The 27,298-nt window shown below is 32.4% G+C and overlaps 3 protein-coding genes, 1 non-coding gene and 1 pseudogene across 4 annotated transcripts; 2 read left to right on the top strand and 3 right to left on the bottom strand.

Annotated features, from left to right (window-relative positions):
• Nucleotides 1–404: 404 nt before the first annotated feature.
• TRNAT-AGU (transfer RNA threonine (anticodon AGU)) lies at nucleotides 405–478 on the top strand. The gene has a single exon. It is a non-coding gene; the product is annotated as a tRNA-Thr (tRNA).
• Nucleotides 479–989: 511 nt separating this feature from the next.
• Nucleotides 990–1,649, bottom strand: LOC125827209 (60S ribosomal protein L18a-like; annotated as a pseudogene).
• Nucleotides 1,650–2,044: 395 nt separating this feature from the next.
• LOC125827180 (pentatricopeptide repeat-containing protein At5g64320, mitochondrial) lies at nucleotides 2,045–4,598 on the bottom strand. Its single transcript, XM_049506541.1, has one exon. It carries the CDS (start codon nucleotides 4,253–4,255, stop codon nucleotides 2,093–2,095), a length of 2,163 nt encoding a protein of 720 aa, XP_049362498.1. The 5' UTR covers nucleotides 4,256–4,598; the 3' UTR covers nucleotides 2,045–2,092.
• Nucleotides 4,599–18,209: 13,611 nt separating this feature from the next.
• On the top strand, nucleotides 18,210–19,804 carry LOC125827192 (inositol-tetrakisphosphate 1-kinase 1-like). Its single transcript, XM_049506555.1, has one exon. It carries the CDS (start codon nucleotides 18,361–18,363, stop codon nucleotides 19,456–19,458), a length of 1,098 nt encoding a protein of 365 aa, XP_049362512.1. The 5' UTR covers nucleotides 18,210–18,360; the 3' UTR covers nucleotides 19,459–19,804.
• Nucleotides 19,805–24,175: 4,371 nt separating this feature from the next.
• Nucleotides 24,176–25,958, bottom strand: LOC125827199 (transcription factor MYB53-like). The gene is made up of 2 exons (XM_049506562.1): nucleotides 25,693–25,958; nucleotides 24,176–24,776 (listed from the first exon to the last, which is right to left on the bottom strand). The coding sequence occupies exons 1-2, from the start codon at nucleotides 25,956–25,958 to the stop codon at nucleotides 24,176–24,178; spliced, it is 867 nt and encodes a 288-aa protein (XP_049362519.1).
• Nucleotides 25,959–27,298: the final 1,340 nt, after the last annotated feature.

The following is a 27,298-nucleotide window of genomic DNA, read 5'->3' on the forward strand; positions in this document are numbered from 1 at the left end:
TTGTTTTTATAACAAAATTAAATTGGTGTATGTGGTAGGAGCAAGGGAAAAAAGATTATAAGATGGAGAAATCGAACCTTCTAAAACAAGGTGAAAGTTCAAATACTCAATCAACTGAGTTACTAAAATTTCTCATTTACTTTTGTATCCACCTATACATATATACATAATAAATACTTCATGAAAAACGTAGGTTGTATTGTAAGGTAGTAATTATATTTATTTGACAACATTAAAAGGATTATTGTGTGGTCCTCCTCACATTATTGTGGCTTTCCTACGATGGAAACAGTCTGGCAAAATAATTGACAATATTCATTTTTTTATATAAAGGACTGAGAAAAATTGACATCATTTTTTTTAGTTTGCTATTATATATGTGTATTCCAGTTTTGTGTCAACCAGCTTTCATAGCTCAGTTGGTTAGAGCACCCGTTTAGTAAGCGGGAGGTCTTGAGTTCAACTCTCAATGAAAGCATTTTTTATTTTATTTGTCAAAAAATTCTGGCAAAGCTACTCTTGTTTGAGGGAAGTCAATTGACATATGTAAATTACACCGTATAAATAGGTCAATTTTTTTTTATGCATGCATATATACTATACGTTGAATGGCCTTTTAGTGAAAATTTTGGCCTTGTCATTGCCCGAAAGGCTAATTCTCAATGAAAATACAGGCCTACAAATGTTTATGCTTTTTTTTTTTGGCATAATACATAAACATGACCCTTAACTTGGCTTCAACAAACAACTATGTCCTCCAACTTTGAATGTGCACAAGTAGACACTTAAACTTGTATAAAATTGAACAAGTAGACACAAGTGTCCTACGTGGCACAAGACACATAGGACGCCATGTAAGACAAATGTGTCTATTTGCTCAATTTTATACTAGTTTAAGTGTCTACTTGTGCACCACCCAAAGTTAAAGGTCATAATTGCCAACTGACGTCAAGTTAAAGATCATGTTTATGCATTATGCCTTTATTTTTTTCTAGTAACTACCATCATTTGATCTGAACAAAAAGGTTTACCTTCTCTTTTACACAATGAATACTAATTTGAGATAAACTAAAGCACCAAAACTGCAGAATTTAGAAATTGCTTCTCAACACACGACTAAAGCATGTTTTTTCATGAACAAGTTGAGCTTAGTAGCCTTGTATGTGGTCTCGAGTTTCCTACTCGGTGGCCTGATTTTCTTGAACACCAAGGGGAACTTGATCTTGGAGTCATGGAACTGCTTTGTGCTCTCCCTCTTGCAGAGCTTAGCTGAAATGGTGGCCGTCTTTATGATCTGGATGCAGTGATGGTTAACTCTGTGACGAGAAGCCATCTCAGTGTACATCTGCACCATTCAATGTGGTGTCACGGTACTCCTTGTACATATTATGGTATCCCATTCCACTTTGGTAATGGAGCCAAATACCATAGTTCTTGATTTTTGTTGGGTACTTCTCAAAGATCTCATTAATAGCCAGCATCTGCCCGTTGCTCTTCTTAAGTTTCCTCAGTAAATACCAGAAGTTGGACTTAGCACGAACTTCATTGGTAGCCCACAGCTTCATACGATAAATCTTGGGATGCTAATCTGATTCAGATGGCAAAGCTCTCCCAACAACCTGATACTGATGGAACTTGTAATTCACCATTTCTGCACAGCTATTCCCTCTGTAACGCTTCTGAATACCAACCAAATGTTTATGTAATTTTTCTTATTGCACAATATGATACATCCCAACTTTGTGCATAAAATACAGCCAATAATCAGGGCAGAAAAAATTGGTCTAGTTTACCCCCAATAGTTACCTTTGGCTTGCTTCATATCAGCTAAACAATGTTAAGCTATAACAAAAGTTCAAGTTTCACATGATTCTTTGCACAAAATCACAAAGAACTCTTCTATTACTGGACATCGAAGACACGAAGCACAAGCATTAAGGAAAAAGAAAGACACTTGATCACAAGACAATTTCTGAAATATGTTGTCTGTTCTTTCTAACGGACAACAAAAGAACAATAAAAATAAGAACAACAACAACAACACGAATATAATCATGTTCAGAAATGCCGGTTCTTGTTCAAATTGACTTACCTAAGTCAAAGTAGTAACTGACTCATAACTCTTTCGAACAAAATTTCTAACTAGTATGTACCATGTGACACTATTGGGAATGAACCCAACAGCTATGCCTCTAGTAAACAGGGTATAAGCATCATCAAGCATGCGCATTTTACAATAGGAAGAAATCAAGGTGTTATAAGTGATAGTATCAGGACAAACTCCTTCAAGTTCTAATTTTTCAAAGAGGTTCTGAGCCTCTCGAATTCGACCATTGTTACAAAGGCCATTTATTAGACTGTTATATGTGACTATATCAGGTGTCAATCCACGATGTATCAGGTCTCTCAGAAACTCAAGGGCATTTTGAACCTTACCTATTCTACAAAAGCCGTTGATCAAGATGTTGCACGTTACATGATTAGGTTTTGATCCCTTTCTCATCATTTCTTCAAAAAGTCCTACTGCTCTCTCAACTGCTCCATCATTGCAAAGTGCTTTTATGAGGCCATTGTATGTGATCTCATCAAGGGGACATCCTCTGAATAACATATCATTTACAAGCTTAAGCGCCTCTTGGGTTTTACCTTTCCTCAAGAAAGCATGAATCAATGTGTTGTAGGTAACTGTATTAGCAATAACTCCTTCCTGGAACATATCTCGGTATATCCCCAAAGCTTCATCCATCTTGTCAATCTTGCAAAAGCCTAAAATCAAAGCATTGAATGTAAAAATGTCTGGTTTGCATCCGTTGCTTGACATATCACTAAAAATTTCTAATGCCTGTTGGATCATTCCTTGTTTACTCAAAGCTGATATAAGAGAGTTATAACCCATTATATTTAGGCTGAGACTTTTTGCTGACATCTCAGTAACAAGGTCATAAGCTTCCTGTAGGCGGCCAGCCTTGGAGAAGCCATCAATCAAGGTAGTGTACGTAATTGCATTGGGCTGGATACCTTTGGATGACATTTCGTTTACAACTTCATGAGCCGAAGACAAAATTCCCTTCTTGCAAAGACCTCGAATTAGAATGTTGTATGTATAAACATCTGGTTGATAACCTTTAATCAACATGTTCTCATTCAGAATGGTTTTTGCTTCATCAACTCGGCCATTAGTCACATAGCCATTGATCAACGTATTAAAGAGGACATTATTCTGTTCAGGTGCTTTGTTGAGAAGAACCTTTGCTTCATCTACTCGCCCTGTTTGACATAAAGCATGCATCAGAATTCCATAAGTTATAGCATCGGGGGTGAAACCTCGAAGAAGCATCCGATCAACCAGTTTTGCAGCCTCATGAATCCTATCAGCTCGGCAAAGCCCATGGATAATGTCATTGAAAGTATTGACGTCGGGTATGCAACCCATAAGAAACATCTCCTCCAAAAGTTTTAACGCATCATTTACCCGATTAGACTTTGAAAGTGCATGAATAAGAATCTGGTAAATAACTGAATTTGGTACACACCCATGTTTTGTCATGTCTCTGAGAAGTGAACAAGCAGAGTCTACCTCATTGACTATACATAATGCTTGTATCACTCGAGCAAAAGTGAATACAGAAGGAGAAATACCTTTCCCCAACATTTCATAAAATACATTTGGAGCAACTTTGGGACAATTTCCGGCTAACAGAATATCCAACGCTTGATTATATGACTTAAAAGTGGGTTCACAAGAGAAAGTATTCCACATATCCAAAAGTATTCTAGTTGCTTGCCCTGGTAAACCAGCTCTTCCGTAATGCCTCATTATCATAATAAAGAGGGACTCTTTGAAAACTGCCCCTTCATCTTTCATCTGTAATAACAATCTATCTATGATCTTAAATTCCTTGGCAGCCCCAAGTTTATCAATTAAAGTATAGTAGACATCAAATGAGTGGCAATAGCTCGTTTGGCTACTGGCCCACTGGAATAGCTCCATCGATGTTGGTACATCCAAAGGGAGTGCCAATAATTTATTGAGCTGATACGGGGTAATTTTATTGAGTGATCTTTGGAGTTGTTTGAAGTCAAAAGGCTTAAGCAATCTTTCCCATTCATTCTCAGACTCCGACCCATTGCCCCTTGCTTTAGCATTATCACACTTGTCATCAGTCACACAAGTACAAAATGCAAATGTAGGGTTCCTATTCAGAGATCCTAGCTCTTCACGTATGTTAATCAAAAGTTTCGACCTTTTTAGCATACCTTCAAATGAGCAGTGCAGAAATTTCAGAACTTAGCCATTACATGTGATTCGAGAACTTCTTCAAGAATTGTCATGATAGCTTCTCCAATTTGGTTTATCAGTAACCAAATTTAAGCTCCATCATTGTAGCAGAGACATTTCTTTTCCTGGAATATTCAACAATAAGATAATACACCAACTTCAGATTGATACAAAAATTCAAATGTGTTTAATAGAAAAAGCAGACACGGGAATTAGGGTCCCAGTGTTCCACAGCATTTTCCAGTCATAAAGACTTAAAACCAAACAATATACTTAAAATAGAAATTAAAAACAATCGCAGAATAATGATTTCTTAGTATCAAACTAGATAGCACGGGCCCAACATTTACTAGTTTTAAGGCTGTTTTTTAGAATATTGATAAATTATTTATTGTTTAGCATTGACTCAAATTTCAAACAACTATTTGTCTATCTGAGTTTTAAGTTTTAAGTCATATTGTTCTGAAGTTCAGTGTTTCATGTGCAAAATTTCATAATTCTATATCCTCATGTTCATTTTTTTAGTTTAATATTTCAGATGAGTTCAATTTTTCAGTTCAAATTTCAAGAAATTGTATCCCTAAATTATGTATTTTCACTTCAAAACTTCTAATTGCAACTTATCAGTATAAAGTATTAATCAAAACTTAACATTGTCAATTTTGCTATTCTAAGTTTTGATTTTTCAGTTCAAAATTTAGAACATTATTATCCTAAGTTTCAGTTTCCAATTCAAAACATCATGACATTGTCATAAATATTAGTTTTCCAATTTAAAATTAGGATATTATATCCTTATGTTTGATCTTGAAACTTTCATCATGTAGCTCAAACTTCATGATTTTAATATCAAACTTCAAACTCGTACAAAATAAGGCTTAAAAGGGGGGGGGGGGGGGGGGGGAAATGATTCAGACAATAATTGGGTTCACATATAAGGTGAAAGGACGGCCACACTGGTTGATGTGTAGAGGAGGTGGGAGTGAAGTGAGGATAATTAAGAAGCCAATTGACCCAACTTGTATGCCAGCTCGCTGGGTACCAATTCAAAACATCATGACAGATGTCCAGACATGATTTGATTACTCACAAATTCGCAAACTTGATGAGTGGAACTGTAGGAAAACTTATTTTAGACTGCACACATACTTTAGACATCATTACAGGGTCCTTGGTATGCAATACCAATATATAGCAGAACATGTATTGATGGAGAAAGTAGTAAAGAAAAGGAAAAGAAAATTCACCTCTAACGCCAGTTGCTCAAATATATATTCAATAATTGCTCGGTACTACTCCGTCTGACCTATATTGCATCACAAGTTATTTGCTTCTGCAAATTGCTAACAACAGAAATATGCCTTACATGGAGACCAACCTGTAAAACTCAATAAATTAGGAACCACAATTAAAAGGGCAATTGCATCAATAAAACAACAATAACATACTTATAAAGTGGGGTCCGAGAATGATAGCATGTATATAAACCTTACCCGGCCACTATCTTAGAAGCGGCAAAATTGTTTCCAATTGGCTCTCGACTAAAGGAAAAACAAGTCCGAAAAAGAAATAACAGAAGTACAAGAAACATAAGATAATAACAAAAAACAATAGATAGTAAGAGAATAGAAATTACAATACAATAATCGAGGTACATAAAACAATAGAGAGTAACATAAATCAAAGGACAAGAAACTACCAAAGCAATACTATGACTACTAAGATAATATTATGCTAAAAGCTACATAGATTCAGCTAGAAAAAATTGATTCCTTATATTTAGAATCTGCAACTAAAACAAAAGTATAAAACATCAATATAAAAGGTAATGATTCTTTAACATAAACAATATTTGGACTGTAATTCTTATATTGGAACTAATCAAACAATTTATCACGGTTTTCCCAGATGAGTGTTTTACATATCAAACAGACGAATTGTTTAAGAACTATGATCAAAGTCACTAAAACACATCGTTTAACATACAAAATGGATGTTTAAGTTTTTCAGGAAATCTCGGACAAACCGTTATGTAGATTAATAAAATTTGATCTTAGGAGTCATAACAAACTTTAAAATGACTTGATGCACACTTTGTTATTCCAGATTATTCAAAGTAAAATACATAACTATTGTCCATCCACATTAAGAACATAATTTGGATTCTAATGGATTCTGAACTTGTTGCCAAGCACCTTTATTTGATATTAGACCATTGATACAGGTAAAAGGAATTTAAACTTTAGGCCTAGGGAAAGCTATATTGCTCGAACTCTTCAAAAATGTCACCAGTTGCGTGTCCAGCACGGGTGAAACAACAACAATTTTGAGAAGTCAAGTAACATAGAAAAGGGCTATCAAACCCTCTACAACAATGACTATGCCTCCACTCGAGCAAGTTGGGAAGTCAGATATAAGAGTTTTGAATGATCATGTTGTTTCATTTAAGCATATTTCATTCCAAAATGACTACTAATCCTTTACACTGGGAAAAAAACTAAACTTAGCTTCAAGAATACTCCGAGGTAGAGGCAGAGGCAGAGCTACAAGCTTGTCCACAGATTGAACAAAATGAAGTAGCTTTGGCCCAAAATTCAATAAGTTGTCTTTTCTAGAATCTAGAACTCATAACCTCAAAATCCTAGCTTCGCCTCTACTTGGCAAGATCATTTTAAAGTGCAGAATACTATATGAAGATTACTATATCCGTAAGTGGATGATATTGAAGAATCAAATTCTTTACAACTCCATTCTTGCTAAAAGAACTTGATTCATGTTTTCACCAATCTAGTAAAAAAGGAATTATTCTATAGAAGAGGAAACAAGCAAGGTACTGTCAATGAAGTCTATGACAAACTACGCTTCGATGTGTAATTAGGACTTATCTTTGAAAAATGAAAGTAAAGAACAACCTGGTGAAGAATAGTCGGCACTCCAATTTCTCTTGATGTTTAGCCAGCGAGCATACAACGTCTAGGCCTTTAGTGCTATGTACTCTGGTCTCTGGATACGCCAGCTTGATGATGATTCAGGAAATATCAATGAAAGCTGAAATTGCAGCATTTACAAGCTCCACTAATTTAGTGAGAAATTGACGGTAATTGCATTAAAAAGATTATCTTTTTCGAGTCTGCTAGAATGTTTGATTTGGGGATTTGTTGAAAGCTTTTGCGGAGAGGTTTTAGGGAAGGGGACGTTTGGAGCTTCTGCGGACAAGGATATGGTTCCTTGAAGATTGAAAAGAGATGCAGATCAGAAGTTGTTTCTAGAAGAAGTAGTTTTTCAAGAACAACTTCAGAATAAAAATATGTTTGATTAAAAATATAAATTTGAAAATTACCATTCTACCCTTGGTCGTCCATTTGTTGACATTTCTATATAGTAGAAACTATTATTACGAACATAATTTACTTCACAATCGTCTGGATGAGTTTTTGTATAGTGAACACAATCAATGATAGCATCAATCTCAAGTAAAATTAAATTAAATTCACAAACCACAATTCAATATCAAATCTTAATCCACCTCAACTTGCCAATCCAATTCAGTTCAACTTCAATCGCGATTGTCCAAAAAATTGATTTGCTAAGAGAAAGAGGAAAACTAGTTAATTTCACCAAAAGATTAATGTGATGATTACAAATTCATAGCATATTGCTAATATAGAGTTTTAATTCACTGCAAAAGATGTCTTAGAAAGGGAAAGGATCAATACCAAGCAAAATTCATTTTCTTTCACAGAAAAAAATAGCAAAATATAGAGGATTACCCAAACTCTTTTCCATCAGTTCTGATGCCATTCCTATCACAGAGAGGAAAAGTATTTTTCCAACTCTCTTTCCTTTCATAAACTGCATAATCAACGCTCAACCACATCATGCTCCCATCTCTCTAAAGAATCTCTTACTCTCAGCAACATCCTGATCTCTGTTTTAGGTCCTTTCTCTACTAAATCTCCTATCCTTCAAGCAGTCCTTCGTGCTTTATATCTTATGGTTACTTCTGTTGTTTCTTGTCATAGTTGATGGCTAGTTCAATGTTTGAATGATTTAAAGGTGCTATATTTAATCCCTATCCCTATGACACTGATATAATGATTGTTGTTCGGCAACTATTCTGTTGTGAACGCGGATAGGTCAGAGGCTGGCCAAGCTGTTGGGCCTGGGACTAAACTACAAAGAGGCCCAAGAATTAGACAGCCCAATAACAGATTTGCTTGGGATCCAGGTTGAGTAGAGTTTAAATGGTTTCGTTTGTGGTTATGGAGGATTATGCGTATTTTGAAGAAACTGTCTCTTTCTCTCATCTTCTTTCTAGAGACTAAACTTCTCATCCCCATTCTTATCTTTATCCTTAGTTACTTGTCTTCTCCTTGTAATCCAAGTGTTGTTATTATAATTTGGCTATCAATGATTATTTAATGTTTGAGTATTTGTGTTGAGAAATCGGGTTTGTTGCATATTCTAGTATTGACCACATCTTTTTCCTTTACATTAACATGCTTCCTTTCCTTTTCTTGTACTATTATCCAATTCTAGGAAAGTGTCTGCCTTATCATTTCAAAATTATAATGTCTTCCCCCTGCCTTTTTCCCTGGTGAAAGAAGAGAATCTAACGAGTTCAACTACCTAGAGAAACTTGAAAGAGAAAATCTTCCAGAAAAGTATCACAAATTGTCAAGATAATATTTGGAATTCCTTTTCTTACTCAGAGTAAAGTTCAGCATTTCTGTTTCATATTAGATCGAACAGTTTTAAAGCCATGTTAGCATACTTACCCATATTTGTTGATGCATGACCACATAAAGCAAATAAACCCTCAACACTCAAGCAGTTAATATGTTGTTGTATTCCATTTTACACAAGAAACCGATAGAGATTAAACTTAAGTTTAATTAAGCCAGAAGATGTATGAGTTAATGTGTGCTCAACTTGAAAATTACAACAAAAAGTGGAGGATTCTTATTCCATTTTTTCACCCTTCATTTCTAATGACATTATTCAACTATTTCAACTTCCCTAATGAAATCAAACATATACAAGCAGCAATTCAAAACCAAAAAAGTACTTTTACAAGCCTATAAATAAAACCGTTAAACGTAGGAAAGCAACACGAATTGCAATTGGAAGTATAATCCACATGAATCCCTATTACCCATTTTGCTCTAATAAAGCCCATATTGTTTCAATCAACAACAACATACACACTGTAATCCTAATCCCACAAAGTAGTGTCTATGGAGGGTAGGTGTATAACATTACTCCTTATCTGAGGTAGAGAGATTGTTTCGTATAGTCCGTCAGCTCAGGGAAAAACAGTTCAAAAGCAGTTTGGAAAAGGAAACAGTTCAATGAATACTCAATAATTTATCTTTGAAACCAAGAATTGCTGAAAGCAACTATTATTATTTACCTTTAGCATGCATTTATACATTTCCAACTCTTTGAATCTTCCAAACTCAATCCAAATTGAAAACCCCACTCTGAATCGCGGAGGTTTTAGGTCTTAATTTTGTGGGTTTCCAGTACCTCATTGAGTTGGTCTTTTTTTTGCGATGCCTATTCTAGTGGAAATTCTTTATGGAGGAAAAGAAGTGGCTACTAGGTTTAAGGAATGAAGTTGGGTGGATATTGGGATATGTTCGCCGGGAGAGGTGAATTCACGGCGGCCGTCGCTGCTGAGGTGGGGGGGCGGATGAAGGCGGTGAAGTCTTTGGGACTGATTTGTTAATAATTGGAAGTTTGATGTAATGAACTGAAAGTCAAATATATTGGACACTTTAGTTCCCTCACTTTTGTTAGACTCAATTCAAACTTCCAAATCAACACAACAATAATATAAATTTCACGTCTGGGTATGCTAAAGTGCACCTCGAGTATGTAAAGAGATTGTTTTCAAAAGATTTTCGGCTCAAATACATTAACTTAAGTAAAAAAAACATAACAGTTAATAATGTTATAATCAAAACACAATACACAACATTAGACAAGAAAAGCTAACAAGTCATAACCTATGCACAACAAGATAACAAGTCACCTCTACTAACCCAATATGCAACCTAACCCTTCAAACTCAATAATAATGTTCTTCAATTTAAATCATTCCAAAATAATCACAAAAATGTGATGAGTCTTTCAATTTTTATGAGAAAAAGGGGAAATTCTTGACGAATGTATGTATACAAACTCAATACATCGATAATCTCTTAAATTGCAATTGATACAAATTACAGTTCGAGGTATACTTGCAAATTTAACATTTGTATATATTCCGCCTTAATTATCTTATTTAATTTTATTACAAAATAATAACATACATTAAAATCATTTGTTTTTTGGTAGTTATCTTTTATTTTTGAAAAAAAATAATAATGCTAAATTTTAATTTAATTCTTTAAGTGGTAAAAGTTTGATTTGGTCCAAAATACATATTCTTTTTCCTTTTTAGTAAACCGTAAACGTGGGAAGTTATCCTTTTTTTAAAATAAAAAATTGAACTAAAAAACCGTGTTTTTAGTTTTTTTTTTCCTTTTCTGTTTGTAATTTTTATTTTCCGATTTTAAGTTAATTTAATAATAATAAATTATTATTATTATTATTGTTATTATTATTAATTATTATTATTATTATTATTATTATTATTATTATTATTACAATTTCAGATTTTATATTAATTTTCCAAATTGATGCCAACTTATTCCTTAAAATTCTCAAATGACTAACGTGTTGATATTATTTTTTTGAATTTTTATTTTTATTTAAATTTTGAAAAACAATAAAAAATTAAAGTAACTGTAAAATTTTAATTTTTTTAAAAGCGGTAAAAACTGCTTTTTAGTGAATTAATAATTATTCTTATTTTTTCATTTAAAAATAAATAAATAATATTAGTAATTTATTATTTAATTATATTGCATATAATTAATAATTTATAAATATTTAAAATGCATGTTTTTCTGTGGTGCTGACACGTGACACTTTTTCTTCTCCTATTATATATATATAGATATTTGGCTATTTGCACAACATTTCAAGAGGCCAATAATCAAACATTAGCCTTTTAAAAGGCTACTCCTCGTAAATTTGCGCCCGCGCCCTTCGTGGATTACAATCCCTTTAAGAAATTTCAAGTTTCAACCAAAAAATTTTACTTTGGTTATTTGACATTTCAAAAGCAATTATGTATGAAAAAACTAGCGGTGTATGTGGGTGTCGATTGGAGAGATGTTGACTAATGGTGGTGTTGCGGAAAGTAGCTACGGCCTACAGGTGATGGTGGTAGATGACAGTGATAACTAATGATAGTGATAAATAATTATGGTAGTTGATGATATATTGTGATTATGACTTGTGATGATTATCAGTTGACTGTAATAGTGGTTGATAGTGATGATTGTAAATGATGGCTAGTGATGATACCAGTTGATTACGAGATAACTATTATGAATAGCATGTGATGGCAGTTAATAATGGTACCCATTTGTTATACTTCTGATTCACTTATAATTTTGCTCTTTCACAATACTTGATTAATTGGAAAATGTTATATAATTTCTCACAAGTAATTGGAATCAATCATACCAGGCATCTTAATTCAGTGTTTATTTTGGGTAGTTTGGTATAGTTTTTATTCCCTTATTTAACACATTATTTAGAACAAATTAGGAGTTTCTTTTGATATTCAAATCTCATAATACTTATTTGTATGTTGTCATAAAAAAAAAATTAACCCATCTATAAGACTAATTATCATATACCATACCTTATGTAGGTTATTTGGTGATTAAATTATGATATATTCCAACTAATTAGTGTTTTTTCTAAACACAGGTTTACTTGGGTTGTTTTATATTTTGTTAAATTCACAACTGCTTATCTCAAATTGAGATTTGAAAGTTTGTATTCCAATTAAACATGTATTCACTATTGAAATGATTTATAAACAAAAACAAAACCCTTTAGATATGGCAACATTTTAGTTTTGAGGTTTCAATTACTATATCTTCCGTTCAGAGGCGGATATACTTGCATAGGTAAGGATATACGTGCACTTTGTTAACTTCGAAAAAAATTATGTATATATCTACATATATTTTGAGGAACGAATATATATTCAACTGTGCATCCTTACAATAGAAGTGCACCTTGGGGCGTTTATTGAAGCTGCTTTTTCCATAATCGTTACCCCAGGTAGATCTCATAATCTTTGACCTATATATTTATATTTTCGCTATTGCTCACAACACTATGATCAATCGAATATGCTATTATTCCTCAATTATCATTGAAAGTTTTACTAGCACCTACATTAAAATAATGATGTCTCCGCAATCTTCAAATCCAGAATTTCCTCATTAAATAAGTTAAGAAGCATTATTTGTGCACAAAAAGCATATGCTCTGAGAAATTCGACCTCATCTTTATTGCTTCTAGGCTCTAGCTAGCTAGCTTGTTATAACTATTCCTCAATTTCCAACTGACTATTGCCCTTATGGTCCATTTCAAAGTTAAATCAAATAAATTGTGATGAAAATTACACCAAATATTTGGCATATAACTCGTTAAAAAGTTGAATGATTCGTTTTTCTTAATTTCTAATTAATTAATGTTCTTTACACAAAGAAGTTAGGTGAAAAACGCAAATAAAATAGCCTTTGTTCCTATTTTGTGTAAGAATATAAGTATTTTGAGTCATTTTCTACTTTATTTGCTTCGACTAAACAAACATTTTTAACTTTAAGAGTTCAAATCTTTAGGACTTTGAGTCGAATATAATTTTTATCTTCGAAGTTCTCATTTAATAAGATTTCAGATCTTGACGTTTCTTTCATCTTTTAAGTAACACTTTAATCTGATTAGAAAATAAAGTTGGCTAGCTATCAACATATTTAAATTGTGTACTGGGGATCTGTGAATATATATATATATATTCAACTGTGCATCCTTACAACAAAAGTGCACCTTGAGGCGTTCATTGAAGCTGCTTCTTCCATAACCGTTACCCCAGGTAGCTCTCATAATCTTTGACCTATATATTTGTATTTTCGCTACTGCTCACAACACTATGATCAATCGAATACGATATTATTCCTCAATTATCATTAACAATTTTACTAGCACCTATATTAAAATAATGAAGTCTCCGCAATCTTCAAATCCGAAATTTCCTCATTAAATAAGTTAAGAAGCATTATTTGTGCACAAAAAGCATATGCTCTAAGAAAATTCGACCTTATCTTTATTGCTTCTAGGCTCTAGCTAGCTAGCTTGTTATAACTACTCAATTTCCAACTTACTATTGCCCTTATGGTCCATTTCAAAGTTAAATCAAATAAATTGTGATGAAAATTACACCAAAAATTTGGCATATACGCTAGTTAAAAAGTTAAATGATTCGTTTTTCTTAATTTCTAATTAATTAGGTTCTTTACGCAACGAAGTTAGGTGAAAAATGCAAATAGGGTAGCCTTTGTTCCTATTTTGTGTAAGAATATAAGTATTTTGAGTTATTTTCTACTTTATTTGCTTTGACTAAATAAACATTTTTAACTTTAAGAGTTCAATTCTTTAGGACTTTGTGTCGAATATAATTTTTATCTTCGAAGTTCTCATTTAATAAGATTTCAGATCTCGATGTTTCATCTTTTAAATAACACTTTAATCTCATTAGAAAATAAAGTTGGCTAGCTATCAACATATTTAAATTGTGTATTGGGATCTGTGAGAAATTTGTAGTAGCACGATCTCCTCCCCCCCCCCCCCCCCCCCGCCCCCTCTCTTCATTTATTTTCTTTGGACTCTTACCCTTTTTTTATTTCTTTTCTTTTAACAAATTATGATAGTTATCTGACTTTCACATGAGAGAAAGACTTCAATTAAGTACGCGGGGTAGTATGGCATATTTCAGAATTAAATTTAAATAATTTTTTATCTTGATTTGTTGAGATTTGACGGTGATAAATTTTATAACTTCAATCAAATAAAATTAACTTTTAGCCTAAACTTAATTATGAAATATCTCACCTTATATTGCAAATTTGAGATTATTTATACCACATCTCTGCTAAAATATTAGGTCAAAAGCTATAATCTCAAAATTATACTTTCAAAATAATTTAATCCTCGAATCAAACGAGATTTAACTTTTTACCTAAAAGTGGACGTGACAATATTTAACACATGCTCACCATGGACAAAGGGAGAGAACTTTACAGGACAAATTAAATTTGTTTTAGAGAACTTTATATTGTACAAAAATATTTGAGGAGCATTATCCTAAATGGATGAGAGCCATAAGTTTGTAGTGGGCATTACTATTGTATATGTCAATCGAAACCTAATTCCCACGTGATTATGGAGAATTTTCTTAATCAACTTATAAATAATTAAAGATTATCATCACAAAATATTCTAATGGGAATTAAGGGATCGAATCTAAAAGTGTTAAGCTTTTGGAGATAGATATTGCGGATCTCTTAACATGTGATTTAATTAATAATTATATTAATTGTATGTTAATCATTCCTTTCAAAATAAAATAATACATGCATAGATAAAAGAGGAAATTGAAGAGTTCACGGAATAGAAATAATTATTATGCATTAAAATATGAGTTAAACGTAAATATCTCAACCTTATTTTATTAGGAAAGAGACTTATGTCAAATAAGTAGGACAAATAATATTGGAGTTAGAATTTAAAATTTATAAAGTTAAGATTAGAATCTATTAGTATTACTGGTTGTAAATGGATAATTTGTATAAATATTTAATAATTTCTTAAATATAAATATAAAATCTAAATCAATATTATTCGGTTCGATCAAATTTATTACATACACATTTGCTTCGCCCCTAAAATAGAACCAAAGAGGGTTGAGTAAAATTTATAATTTTGGAATCAAGTCTAGTCCTATATATACGTGAAGCATATATATAGAATATATTCAATATTCTCAATCTAAATTATTTTGACGTCTAGATTTTGAATATATCACATATCACAACTCACAAGTGGCATGATAATATATGTAAAAGTACGATCACCTATAATAGTATACACAACACAGACTACAATTAGGAATGAAGTTAGAGGAATAGAAGAGGTTCATCATAATCAAAAACTTAAATTTTGGAGTCCCAAATTATTTTGAATACGATTCTCATAAATATATATTTACAATAAACATAAAATAGTACTATAAATATGGTATTACTTTTTATATATTTTTAAAATATATAAATTTTAATTCAAAAAATAAAAGTGCTAACCACAATCACGTTAAAGTTAAATACATTGATTCTCTTCTTAGAATTTCTCATTATTCTTTTCGGATATATATTCGAATAAAACTAAAAACTTTTGACACTCCAAATGAACATTTAATTTTATATGTATAGTGTAATATTCGCAGATATTAATGTAGCAAAATTCTAACGCATTTTCCTTTTTTTTTTTTGGGTACCTTTGAGTTTTGGGACAACTATTGAAAAATAATAATTTTGGGACAACTTTCGGCAATGGTAACAAAACAACTTTGAGTACCAATATGGATCGCACTGAGATGGTTGAGATTCCTTCGTCGTTAATTAAGGATATTAGGTTTGAGCCCTTATGTATTGAATAAATCTCGTTGAAAGTGCTGCTTTCAGAAATAAATCCTTCATTAATGTGTATATTTGAAGTAATTAGGCTGACCCTGATGCAAAACTATTATGCTCTGACGTGGATATCAGACACCATACATGAAATTTAAAAAAAGAAACAAAAGCAACTTTTGTTGGACCAGTTTGTCAATTTTGTAGGTCAGTTTTCAACAATTTTCACTTGCACAATAAAATTAATTCCTTATTATTCCTTTTCAAAATATTTCACCTGTAAAAGATGATATATGAAGAGGACCATATTCCACTCAACTTGAGATTTAAAGTGTAGTATTCCCACATACAATGAAAGAAAATGATGTATCAACATGCCAAGAAAGATGGAAGACACACACAATTTATTTTTCTTTCGAGCTCTGTTTTCTCTAGAAAAAATGAGTTAGAATCATGAATTTATGAATTTTTCGAGAAAAATCTTATATGCATTGAATATTTTCATTAAACTAATATATTCATCTCATGTATATAAATATATAGTTCTTTTACTTAATTATGATAAATTGTATTGATATGATATAAACATCGATTAAGTTTTTACGTCATAAACCTGTCAATAATTAATTGTTGTACAAATAAGTCAAAACACCCCCGACTTGTTGATGTAACACGTCCTTTTCATGGCTATCTATTTCAAAATAATATCAAGGAATTTGTCACAAATCACTAATCACATATCTCTTATTAAAAAGTTGTTGTTCTTTTTAATCTTTCTAAAGATCTTTCTCTTTCGCATCTTTGATAATATTCTCAAATTTATTCCTAATTTTCTTTATTTATATATATATGATCGTTACATATAGTAATGCTTCTACACTACGAAGTTCCTAATTTGTTTTTCTTCAAAACGTTTCGATATATGCCGTGATGTTCAATTCAAAATCATATTAAATTGATTGAGCATATAACTACATGCAATCATGCATAAATAGTACTAGAATAGTACACGTTGTGAATATGACTTTTCATATGACAATATTATGTAGTTTGCGAGTTGATCTGCAACCTTATTCAAATTCATGTAGTTATGGTCAATCCGAAGCTCATGTTATTGCAAGCGTAAATTAATGTTAGAATAGTGTGCGTTGAGACTTATGACAGTAGATGGATAGGATTTATTACGTTTTTAAGATGAGAAAACAAATTAAATAGAAAAAAAATAAACCTATAATATTATTCCAAATCAATTAGAGTATGTCATTATCATGGACCATGTATTACCATGACATCCAAAGTCGGATACATATTAATTCTCTACTCGAAAAAGAAAAGATTTATAAAAGGAAAAAGCTCAATGCACCAATTGCATGACCTAATTAATCTTTGCCAATTTAAACTCATTCCTTTTCTCTTTTCCACTTTATTTATCTTTTTGTGTTTTCGATAATCATATTGTAACTCACTAATTTAAATTTGCACAACAAGATCCATTTTTGAGGTCGGTCACTTCCCTCTTTAAGAATTTTCTATTTAAAGCTTAAATCTAAAATCGCTGATTAAAAATAAAATGATCTCATCCATTAATCCATAACAACCCTTATTGTTAATTTGTTTCTCTCTTTTTGTAATCTTTTGAACCATGCAAGTGTACTCAAATAGCTAACCAATCCAAGTAAGTCACAATCAATAGAGTATTCTTTGTAGTAGTGATAACCAGTTGAGCAATATTTTATCATATTCCATTTTACTCTATCCTAAAAGAATCTAACTCTGATTATTTGTCTAATTAATGCAAATGATTAAAGGATAATTGAGTCATGTCCCACTAGTCCAAAATTAAAAATAACATTGTTTAGTTTTAAGAAAAACAAAGAAATAGTGAAATTAATTAAAACACTTCTATTTGTAATAATGTTTTAGCTAATTATTCTAAAGTCAAATTAGTTTTTTACCATGATTTTCTACTACTCCTATTTTAGCATTTTAAACAATCATTATATAAAAATATAAGTAAATTATAGACATTATATTGACGTCACGTCATTAATTATATAAAATTCTAATATTGACGTCATTATTTTGACACCATTACAGTTGTTCTCTGTCACCGTCACCGGCTCACCGCAAACAGCCTGGTGCGGCGAAAATCAACATGCTCTCCTCAAAATTCGCCACGTGTCTACCTCAACCTCAACGCCTGTCATATTATCAAACCCTAAATCCCCCTTCTCCCACCTATATATATATATATATATATATATATATCCCCAATCTCTCCATTTCACTTCCTTCTTCTTCTCCTTACTGATCAGTATCAAAGTTTCCAGAATCAGATTCCTCCAAATTCACCAAAACCCTAACCCTTTTCCCCAAATTCACAAAAAATGTGGTTCCTTTGTTCCTCAATTCAACTGTTTTGAACACTGAATCAACTTTATCTGAATTGCTTTGTTTTTTATCGCCGGGTCGGGTCATTTGTGTATGAAAATGGCGGAGCCGATGAGGAGATACAGTGTTGGATACGCTTTAGCTCCGAAGAAACAAGCGAGTTTCATTCAAGTTTCCCTTGTGAACCTTGCTAAGGAACGAGGAATTGATCTCATAAAGATTGATACGGACAAGCCGTTGATTGATCAAGGACCGTTTGATTGTGTGCTACATAAAATGGACGGTGATGATTGGAAGCGTCAGCTGAAAGAGTACGGTTCTGAATTTCCTCAGGCGCTTATCATTGATTCCCCCGAAGCGATTGAGCGGTTGCATAACAGGATTTCGATGCTTCAGGCGGTGGGGGAGGTTGAAATCGACTGTGAAAATGCTTCGTTTGGGATTCCTAAGCAAACTGTAATCTATGATGCAAAGATGGTGTCGGCTATAAACCTTGAAAGTGAAGGTTTGGAATTTCCGGTGATTGCGAAGCCGTTGGTGGCTGATGGAAGTGCAAAGTCGCACAAAATGTTGCTTGTTTTTAACAAAGATGGGTTGAGAAAATTGAAACCACCTATTGTGTTACAGGAGTTTGTGAATCATGGGGCAGTGATTTTTAAGGTGTATGTGGTTGGTGATTATGTGAAGTGTGTCAAAAGGAAGTCTTTACCCGATGTGAAGGAGGATGGTTTAGGGAGATTAGAGAGTTACTTGCCATTTTCTCAGGTTTCGAATTTGAATAATTTTGAAAAGAATGATGATAAATACTATAAGTTGATGAATTTGGAAAATGCTGAATTCCCCCCTTTGAGTTTTCTTACTGATATAGCTAGGGGACTTAGGCGGGTGACAAAATTACATCTTTTTAATTTTGATGTGATTAGGGATGATAGAGTTGGAAATAGGTATCTGATCATTGACATTAACTATTTCCCTGGGTACGCAAAGATGCCGAATTATGAGTGTGTGTTAACAGACTTTTTCTGGGATGTTTTGAATCAGAATGATAAGAGCTTGGGGAGTTTAAAGAATGGTCACTGTGAAAAGGAAGATAGGGTTTTGGTTGGGAATAGCGGGTGTGGCGAGGATGAAGGAACATTGCCTGTTTCACCGCTTAAGATAGAAGAAAATGAGAACCCTATTCAGGTGTGAAATGTGAAGTGCAGAACTCAAACTGGTATTTGGTTGTGGGTAGCAACAGGTTGCTCTGCAAAATTTGCTGAAGTTCAAGCAAGCTGCAGAGACTTATTTTAGGTAGGGAGTTGGTACATCAGTTAATAAGTAGGTTCTTTGCAGTGATCATGTAGTCTGGAAACATTAGATGATTATCTTTGTTCAACTTGTACATTCTATCTTTGCAGTGAGATAGGTACCTTTTCAGATACTCTTTATCATGAAAACCAAGTTTTTCCTTCAAGGCAATTGTAATTCCTGGCTGAAAATATCTTAATATGTGCCTTTGGCAACTTTGATAAATGAATATTGCTGTTTATCTCAATGACTGTTCTTTAAAATATTTTCCCCATCATGCTGCTTTACAGGGTGGTCTTATTGCATATGAATTTTGTATTTTGAATGATGTCACTTACTGCTCATGTAATTTATTCTTGCAAGAGGAATCAGATCCCTGAGAGATCTATTTCTATGGCATCTGTATGGCAGACTCTTGATTGTCTCTCCCGTGCAAGTTATTATGAGATTGTTTGTAGAGGTTATTCCTTTTCCAAACTACATTTTTTATGTTCACCACAGTTCAAACCTTAATGTGGTAGCTTAAGACTAATTTATGTTGAATATCAGTATCTTTTCTTTGATAAGGTATTTTATTAATGTTGGGAAAATCAGCTGATTGTATTTTATGCTTTTTAGTCTTGTCAGATGCAAATTTAGTTCATCATGAGCCACAAGTTAAACCCTTGTTGCATGTTTTATTTTCACATAATGTGGGTATATCATTAAATCTTAGAGTTAGATTCACCAGTAGGTAAGGCTCGGCATGCCCTAATGTATCTCTTTATTTTTAGTGTAGTTTTCTCTTTTCCATTTGACTCTTGAGAGTAAATGCTGAATTCTGTTGCTGCTTTAGAGTTATTCGTGCACTTTTGCTATTTAAGCAATATGACTGGGACATGTCGGAAGAAAACTGTTAGTATTGGCTTTTTCCCCTAAGAATTTGCTGCCGACGTGTTTGTGTTCAGGGAACCCTTTGGCATAGACTCAATAGATTGTGTTAGTTGGCACGTTTCTTGAAGATTGATTAATATTAGGTTATTAGTTTTGCGTTGAGTTCATTCTTGTGCTGCACGGTTGTAAGACTGGCAAGGTTATATGATAGTGAATATTGAATTCTAATCTCCAACATATCTACAAGGCGAGTGCCATAGAAATGTGGATGTTAAGATTATTTGTGCAGTAAACACGATCAGAAATGATTACATTTAGCAATAAGTGCAAGTAACACATATAGAAGATAAAATGGAGAGACTGTCTTTTGAGACGGTTTGTTCATGACCTACATTGGCCTCCCTAGGCACCGGTCTGTAGGTGTAAAACCATGGTGATTGTCGGTGTTAAAAAGTGGCTGAGATACAACTAAAATTACATGGAAGGAGATTTGTTCCAAAAGATGAACAACCTCTTGAAATCCATATAGAATTAACGAAGAATAGGGCATAATGGAAGAAAAGGGTTCATACTAGGTGATACTAATTACGTAGTTGGATGAGGTTTAGTCATGTTTGCACATTACCTTAGGTCCAAAATTAGAAATGTTCTTTTGTTCAGTCCAATGTCACCGAGCTTCCCTTCTTTACATCCAATTAAGACTTGGGGAAATGGAATGGAGGAAGTCCTAGGGTTGGTCCCACTTTCAGGGTATTAGAAGAAAGGATGTAGACTCTCTTAAGTAGGAGCTGCTCTCTTCCATTGAGAAGGTAATCAAGATTGCTAGTGAGGATTAAAAAACAAAATTATGAATAATTTTCCAGAGTGACAGTTTTTGAATCATTTGGGCATTTGTGTTTTCCTGCATCCGCAGGCATAGATTTAGCTCTTATTCAAAAGTATCTGTAGATGTGCACATACAGATCGAGAAAATAATGATTGTTAAACTTGTGGTGATGTATTTGCCATAGTGTGGGGTGTTATTATCTTGTGGATCGTTTTCCTTGTGGGTTGAAGCAGACACTTGATGTGAGATGAAGAATGTTCATAATGAATTACTCTATTGTAATTCGTTCTAAAAGAATGTTTGGAATGAGTCTTTTAGTCTCGTAGAGATGTACAAGCTAGTAATGAATGTAAATAGCTTCAGGTGTAAGAGAACTTAAATTTTTAAATATTGGATTGAGACAGGTCTAAATGGATTCATATATTTGACTCAACTAACTTAGGGTTGAGTCATAGTTATTGTGGTTGCTATATTATGTATCAAGTTAGTGTTTTAGACAAGAGTTACCACTTTCAAATAGGGAATGTTCCGTAAAGATATTGGTTATGCGGGGACCTTTCCGGATCATCTGTATCTTGTGATTCTGAGTTACGGTTACATCTTACCCGCATTGATATTTTTCCTTTCATGTAAGAGCCTTGTTTTGGTTAATGTTTTAGACTGAAAGCTTTGTCTTGTTTCTTAAAATTGCATGTATTCTCCTGCTGACTTGTTTTATTTGAAGTTTTAATCGTAGACGTGATATGTGTGATTTGGCATGAGAAACTCTTGGTAGTTCTTTGATCTTACTATTCTGTGTTCCGTTCTTTGTTGGATATACTAAAATAAATGCTAGCAGTTTGATGGAGGATTGTATGCATCTTTTTCATTTATCATTGTATTTTCATGTTTAGTTACATAACTGCTGCAGGGTTTGGATTAGTAAACCTTGGTTGCTCGACGTCAATACACAAGGATGATATCAGTTCACATGAGTTGCATGGATCAAATTGGCAGCAACCTGAGTGCTGACGACTAATCAGGTGTAGGTATGAGATGCCTGCTGTGTCAGTTCCTTCTCTCGTACCAGTGCATCGTCACATCTCCTCATGCATAGCATGCGTCTCTGCAGTTTCATGATCTTGCACCATGTAAAAACTTGTGCTGTAGATGTAAAGAGTGAAAATGTACCATAAGGGGGGTTAATCAATCACCTTCAAATCGTGGCAAAAAGTTGTTACGAGTCCTGACTTCCCCTGACTTGTGCATCATTTCCGATCAGATGATCCATTAATCCGACTAATGGAATTTGGAGGATTATAAATGGATTGATTTTATTTTTTTTAAAATTCCATTGGAGATTCAACATGTTACTTTTTCTGCTTGCTTTGACATGTATCATTCTTGGTGTCTGCACCTTATTTGCCAACTACCAGATAGCTTTGGGATCGAGGTTCTGCGGTGTTGCACTGTTGATAAATGATTTGAATGTTAAATCTGGTACTTTTCGTTGTGAAAGCGAACAAAATTGAACATTTCTGTCAACTTATATTTTACTGGTTTACAGATTTTATTTGTGTTTCAGTTGGATATGAGTATCTTGCTTTGACTTCATTTGCTAAACTGTCATCTGGTATTTTTCATTTACTAAGAGTGAGCATAGTAGACTCACACAATCAAAGGGAAATATAACAACAAAAGCATGTTAAATATTGAAATATTTACTCAAAAAGTGTTAGCTATCTCCACTGTCAAATGAAAGGAGGACCAGAAACATGAATAAACTATTTTGGAGCAAGTCAAAAAACTATATGAGACTTTCATAAGTTTATTTTCAGAATTTTTAAGTGAAGGAGAGAGATGAGACTTGCTAGGATAATTCAGGAAAGTTATGTATTAAGAAACATAATTTATTCTTATGAGACTTTCATTACTTATGCCGATACTTGCGAAATTAAGTGATACTTTAATGCTTCAAGTTTCATTAAAAAAGAAGTAGCTACCACTTCATCTGTGCAAAAACTTGATTAAACGGGCTTGACCAGTCCTGAGCCAAAAAAATTGAAACCAGCCCGTGTAAATTGTAATACTCTACTTGATTTTTGGGCCTTGCTTCTGGATTTACGTACAAAATCTTGTTCCTATTGTATAATATAATAGAGTAATAATTAATAACCAAATATCCCCCCAGGTCAATTCATAGCTAAACAAATGTTACAAAGCAACGTGTCAAAAAAATGTTATGGCATATTTCAGACTATAAGTTTTACAAGTTTTTTTAAGTTTTGCGCCTCGTCGTATAAACTAGCATAAATTAAAATGGAGGGTGATTTGTATTTGTGAGTTCGTTTTTCTTATTGGTGTACAACATTTTCATGAGGAATATCAAACACGAAAGGATCTCTCATGCAATCTATATATGAAAATGGAAGTCGAGTATTAGCTTATAATGTTCGGTACGAAGAAAAATGTTATGGTTAAGACAAGTACATTTGTATTGATAATTGAAATGTCAAAACCATCCTTAAATTTGAATTGGAATTTCAATTAATAAACAGACATGTCGATACCATTTTTTTAACTCATACCAGGATTAAGTCAACACAACAACAACATGCCCAGTGAAATCCCACTAGGTGGGGTCTGGGGAGGGTAAAGTGTACGCAGACCTTGCCACTACCTCGTGGAGGTAGACATACCAGGATTAAGTCAATGCATTATATTATGTCTTCAAACATTTTAATATCTAAACAAAGGTATTTAAAAATATTGAAAATGCCAACTTTTACAATGTTGAACTCGTGCTTGCACAAAGTATATTACATTGAGGAAAAAAAAAAAAGGTACACAAAAATTAACATAAAATTGAAGCTGCATCACATGTCTATATATATCTACACTAGAACAACACAATTACAATTAATTCAAAAAATAAAATCTTCAAATAATATTTTCTTCATCATCCAGAATTTTTTCCAATGCATAAAAATCATCATAATAACTTGGATTAATCATATCAATAATCTGCTGATCAAATGGTACTGAATTCTCAGGTGTAACTGGAACTAGTGAAGGAAGTGATGAATATTCTGAATTATTATCAACATTATTAATCATATTATTCTCCAAAATACTCGAATTTACGACCATATTGTCCGATAAATTATTTGAAATTGGAGAAGGTTCATTAGTAAGAATTTGGTCATATGGAGCAATAATATTATTGTAACATTGTTGCATGGGGTAATTATTTTCTTGTAAAGATGGAATTAATGTAGGAAGAGGGGTATTTAGGACTTGAATTATGTTTTGAATAATATGGATTTTGGCTATTTCTGTCAATTCAGCTTGTAATCTAAGAGCAGATTCAAAAGGGTTCATCAAATTAGAAAGGCTAAGAAGTAAGTTTGGATCAGTTATTGGTTGATGTGTTACTGGATCAATTCCTGACTTGAGAAGTTTTTTCTTCAGATGAGTATTCCATAAATTCTTGATTTCATTATCAGTTCTTCCCGGAAGATGAGATGCAATTTTTGACCACCTACAAAATATAATATAATTATGTTAATGAAAAACACATATCAACAATAAAATGTAGAGATTTTAACATAGTGTAAAGAATTTGTATATTATCAATGTATATTTACATGTCATAGTAGGTATTATTTAACCAACCCTATTTTCAGGTACTTCCCATCTTTTATGAAGTAGTAATTTTTAAGGCTTTTAATACATCTTGTTATTCGATCAAATAGTTAACAACCACTGGACAAATGTATATAAGAAAATATATAATACTCTATTCGTCCAATTTTACGTGGTACCATTTGACTTGACATAATGTTTAAGAAAAAAAGAAAAACTTTAAATGTGGTCTAAAACAATCTTTAGATATTTGTGTGATAGTAGTAAACCATTTCATTAAGGGTAAAAGGATAATTTCAAAGTGAAATTGTTTCAAATTATAGTAAGTTGGAGGGACTTGAAAAAGAAAGGTTGTCACATAAAGTGAGACTGGAAAATAATAAAATATGTATACACATTAATATAAATAAATAGATATATTTTTACTATAAATTTTGCGGGTGGTTATATTGTGTAAAAGTTTCTATTCTTTTAAGGAGTTAAAATTACATATAACATACATCGATGGTGTAAATACTTTTTACCCCATCATGTCATCTTTACCTATTATAGTAGCTTAACAAATAACATATCCCATTTTCAGTATTTCAAAATCCCACCATATTTCAAGGAGATCGATTTACCTATAAATATCTTTTGTATAGAGTTAAAACTCTTTTTTTCAGGCAAAATATTGTAAAAACTATCTAAGTTTTATATTGTTAGTCAGTCAGTGTAGAGAAGTTAAACTCAAGAAGGGTAACAACAATGAATCAAAATTAAAACATGAAACTATATCAAGAAATTAGAGGGAAAATATTGAGTAATCCTACTTGTTTCCAAGAAGAGAATGAAGGTTGATGATAATTTCTTCTTCTTCAATGGAGAATTCTCCTCTTTTAATATCAGGCCTTAAATAATTAGTCCACCTTAATCTACAACTTTTGCCACACCTATTTAAACCTGCTTTTTTTGGAATTAATTGCCAATTAGTATGGCCATTTTTTGTAATATAATCCATCAATTTCTCATCTTCTTCACTTGTCCATGGCCCCTTCTTTAAATCTTCATCAACTTTACAACATGGATATCTCCCCATTTTTCAAAAATAAAAAGGCACTAAGAAAATTGGAAAGTTATAATTTTTGAGAAAAAATGGAGAAATGTGATGGTTTATATAATTGCATGGAAGTGAGATTTGGTATAGCATGAGTCAACTATTTTCTTAAAATTAAATTATACAACAAAGTTTTAGTCTACACGGCAAAAGATCATGTAGAGAGAGGTGGCATAGTAAACCTTGTTTAGCTTATTAGCAAATTGTATTAAACTAAGAATTAGGTAATATATTGTGCTAGTGTCAATTTCACAAGAAGTGAGATTTTTTGTCAACATTTCTAAAAACAAAAAAAAAGTGTTGGTAAGCCACCAAGATTATTGTTTTGGATTTTAGTTCTTTTTGGTTGATTATGTTTTACTCCACTCCAACTTATTAGCAGGGGGATGTAACATATAATTAACAGATTCAATCGAGCATAATATTTTTTTAATAAGGAGAAAAAATAAAATTTTAATATTCAAATTTGAACCAATAGTTTCAAAAGTGTAATAAGTTAGCCGTAAAATCTAAATATTTAACATATAATTTCGTGTCACTTTTATTTTTTTAAGTTTTCTTGCGAAACAAACATATTCAATGTAATTCTACAAAGTAGGGTCAAAGAAGGATAATGTGTATGCAAACATTATTCTTACTTGGTAAAGAGATTATTTTCGATAGACCCCCAACTCAAGAAAAGAAAAGAAAAGAAAAAAGGTCTAAAACAGTACAAAGAAAGAAATAAGGATTTCATGGTAAACATACTATAGATAACCTGACATATATATCATCCTAAACATTAGTCATAACAGGATAAAACAATAGTTGAAGTATACAAAAGACCACAAATAATACTATACGACTAATAGTTGCTAATAACACAAAAGAATAAGTGAGACAACACTTATAACTAGCTTTCTACCTTAATTTTTATACACGGACAATATAAAAATGAGTAATGTAAAAATTTAAATTATTTCACATATAATTAATAGTTAAATTGTACTGGTAAAGAACAAAAAAATATTTCAAGGCCAATAATTTTATTTTTAAAAAATTGAGGTTAAAGAAAATGAGGAAGAAAATTACAATATAAGAAATCAAATGTTCACTAACAAGGTAAAATTACAAATAACTAATCAACTGGACTACTAATATATATGTTAAATTCAAGATTTAATGTGATGATTTAACCGATTAGGTATAGAAGAGGAGGTTCTTTAAGGCATTATGTGTGGCCTTATAGCGTCTATGACTATCTTGTGGTCATTTTAAATAATCTTTTTAAAAATTTTGTTCCTCAACGTAAATAATTTTTTTAGGGACATTAATGTATATTT

The sequence above is a fragment of the Solanum verrucosum genome, unplaced genomic scaffold (assembly GCF_900185275.1).
Source record: "Solanum verrucosum unplaced genomic scaffold, falcon-dt-bn FXZP01000060.1, whole genome shotgun sequence".
In the NCBI taxonomy this organism is placed as follows: domain Eukaryota; kingdom Viridiplantae; phylum Streptophyta; class Magnoliopsida; order Solanales; family Solanaceae; genus Solanum; species Solanum verrucosum.

Bases quoted from the DNA above. Each gene is read 5' to 3' on its own strand.
- LOC125827199 (XM_049506562.1), bottom strand. From the start codon at position 25,958: ATGGGGAGATATCCATGTTGTAAAGTTGATGAAGATTTAAAGAAGGGG. The intron at 24,777-25,692 runs GTAGGATTACTC...TATATTTTGTAG, and splicing joins CATTCTCTTCTTGGAAACAA to GTGGTCAAAAATTGCATCTC.
- LOC125827180 (XM_049506541.1), bottom strand. From the start codon at position 4,255: ATGCTAAAAAGGTCGAAACTTTTGATTAACATACGTGAAGAGCTAGGA.
- LOC125827192 (XM_049506555.1), top strand. From the start codon at position 18,361: ATGAAAATGGCGGAGCCGATGAGGAGATACAGTGTTGGATACGCTTTA.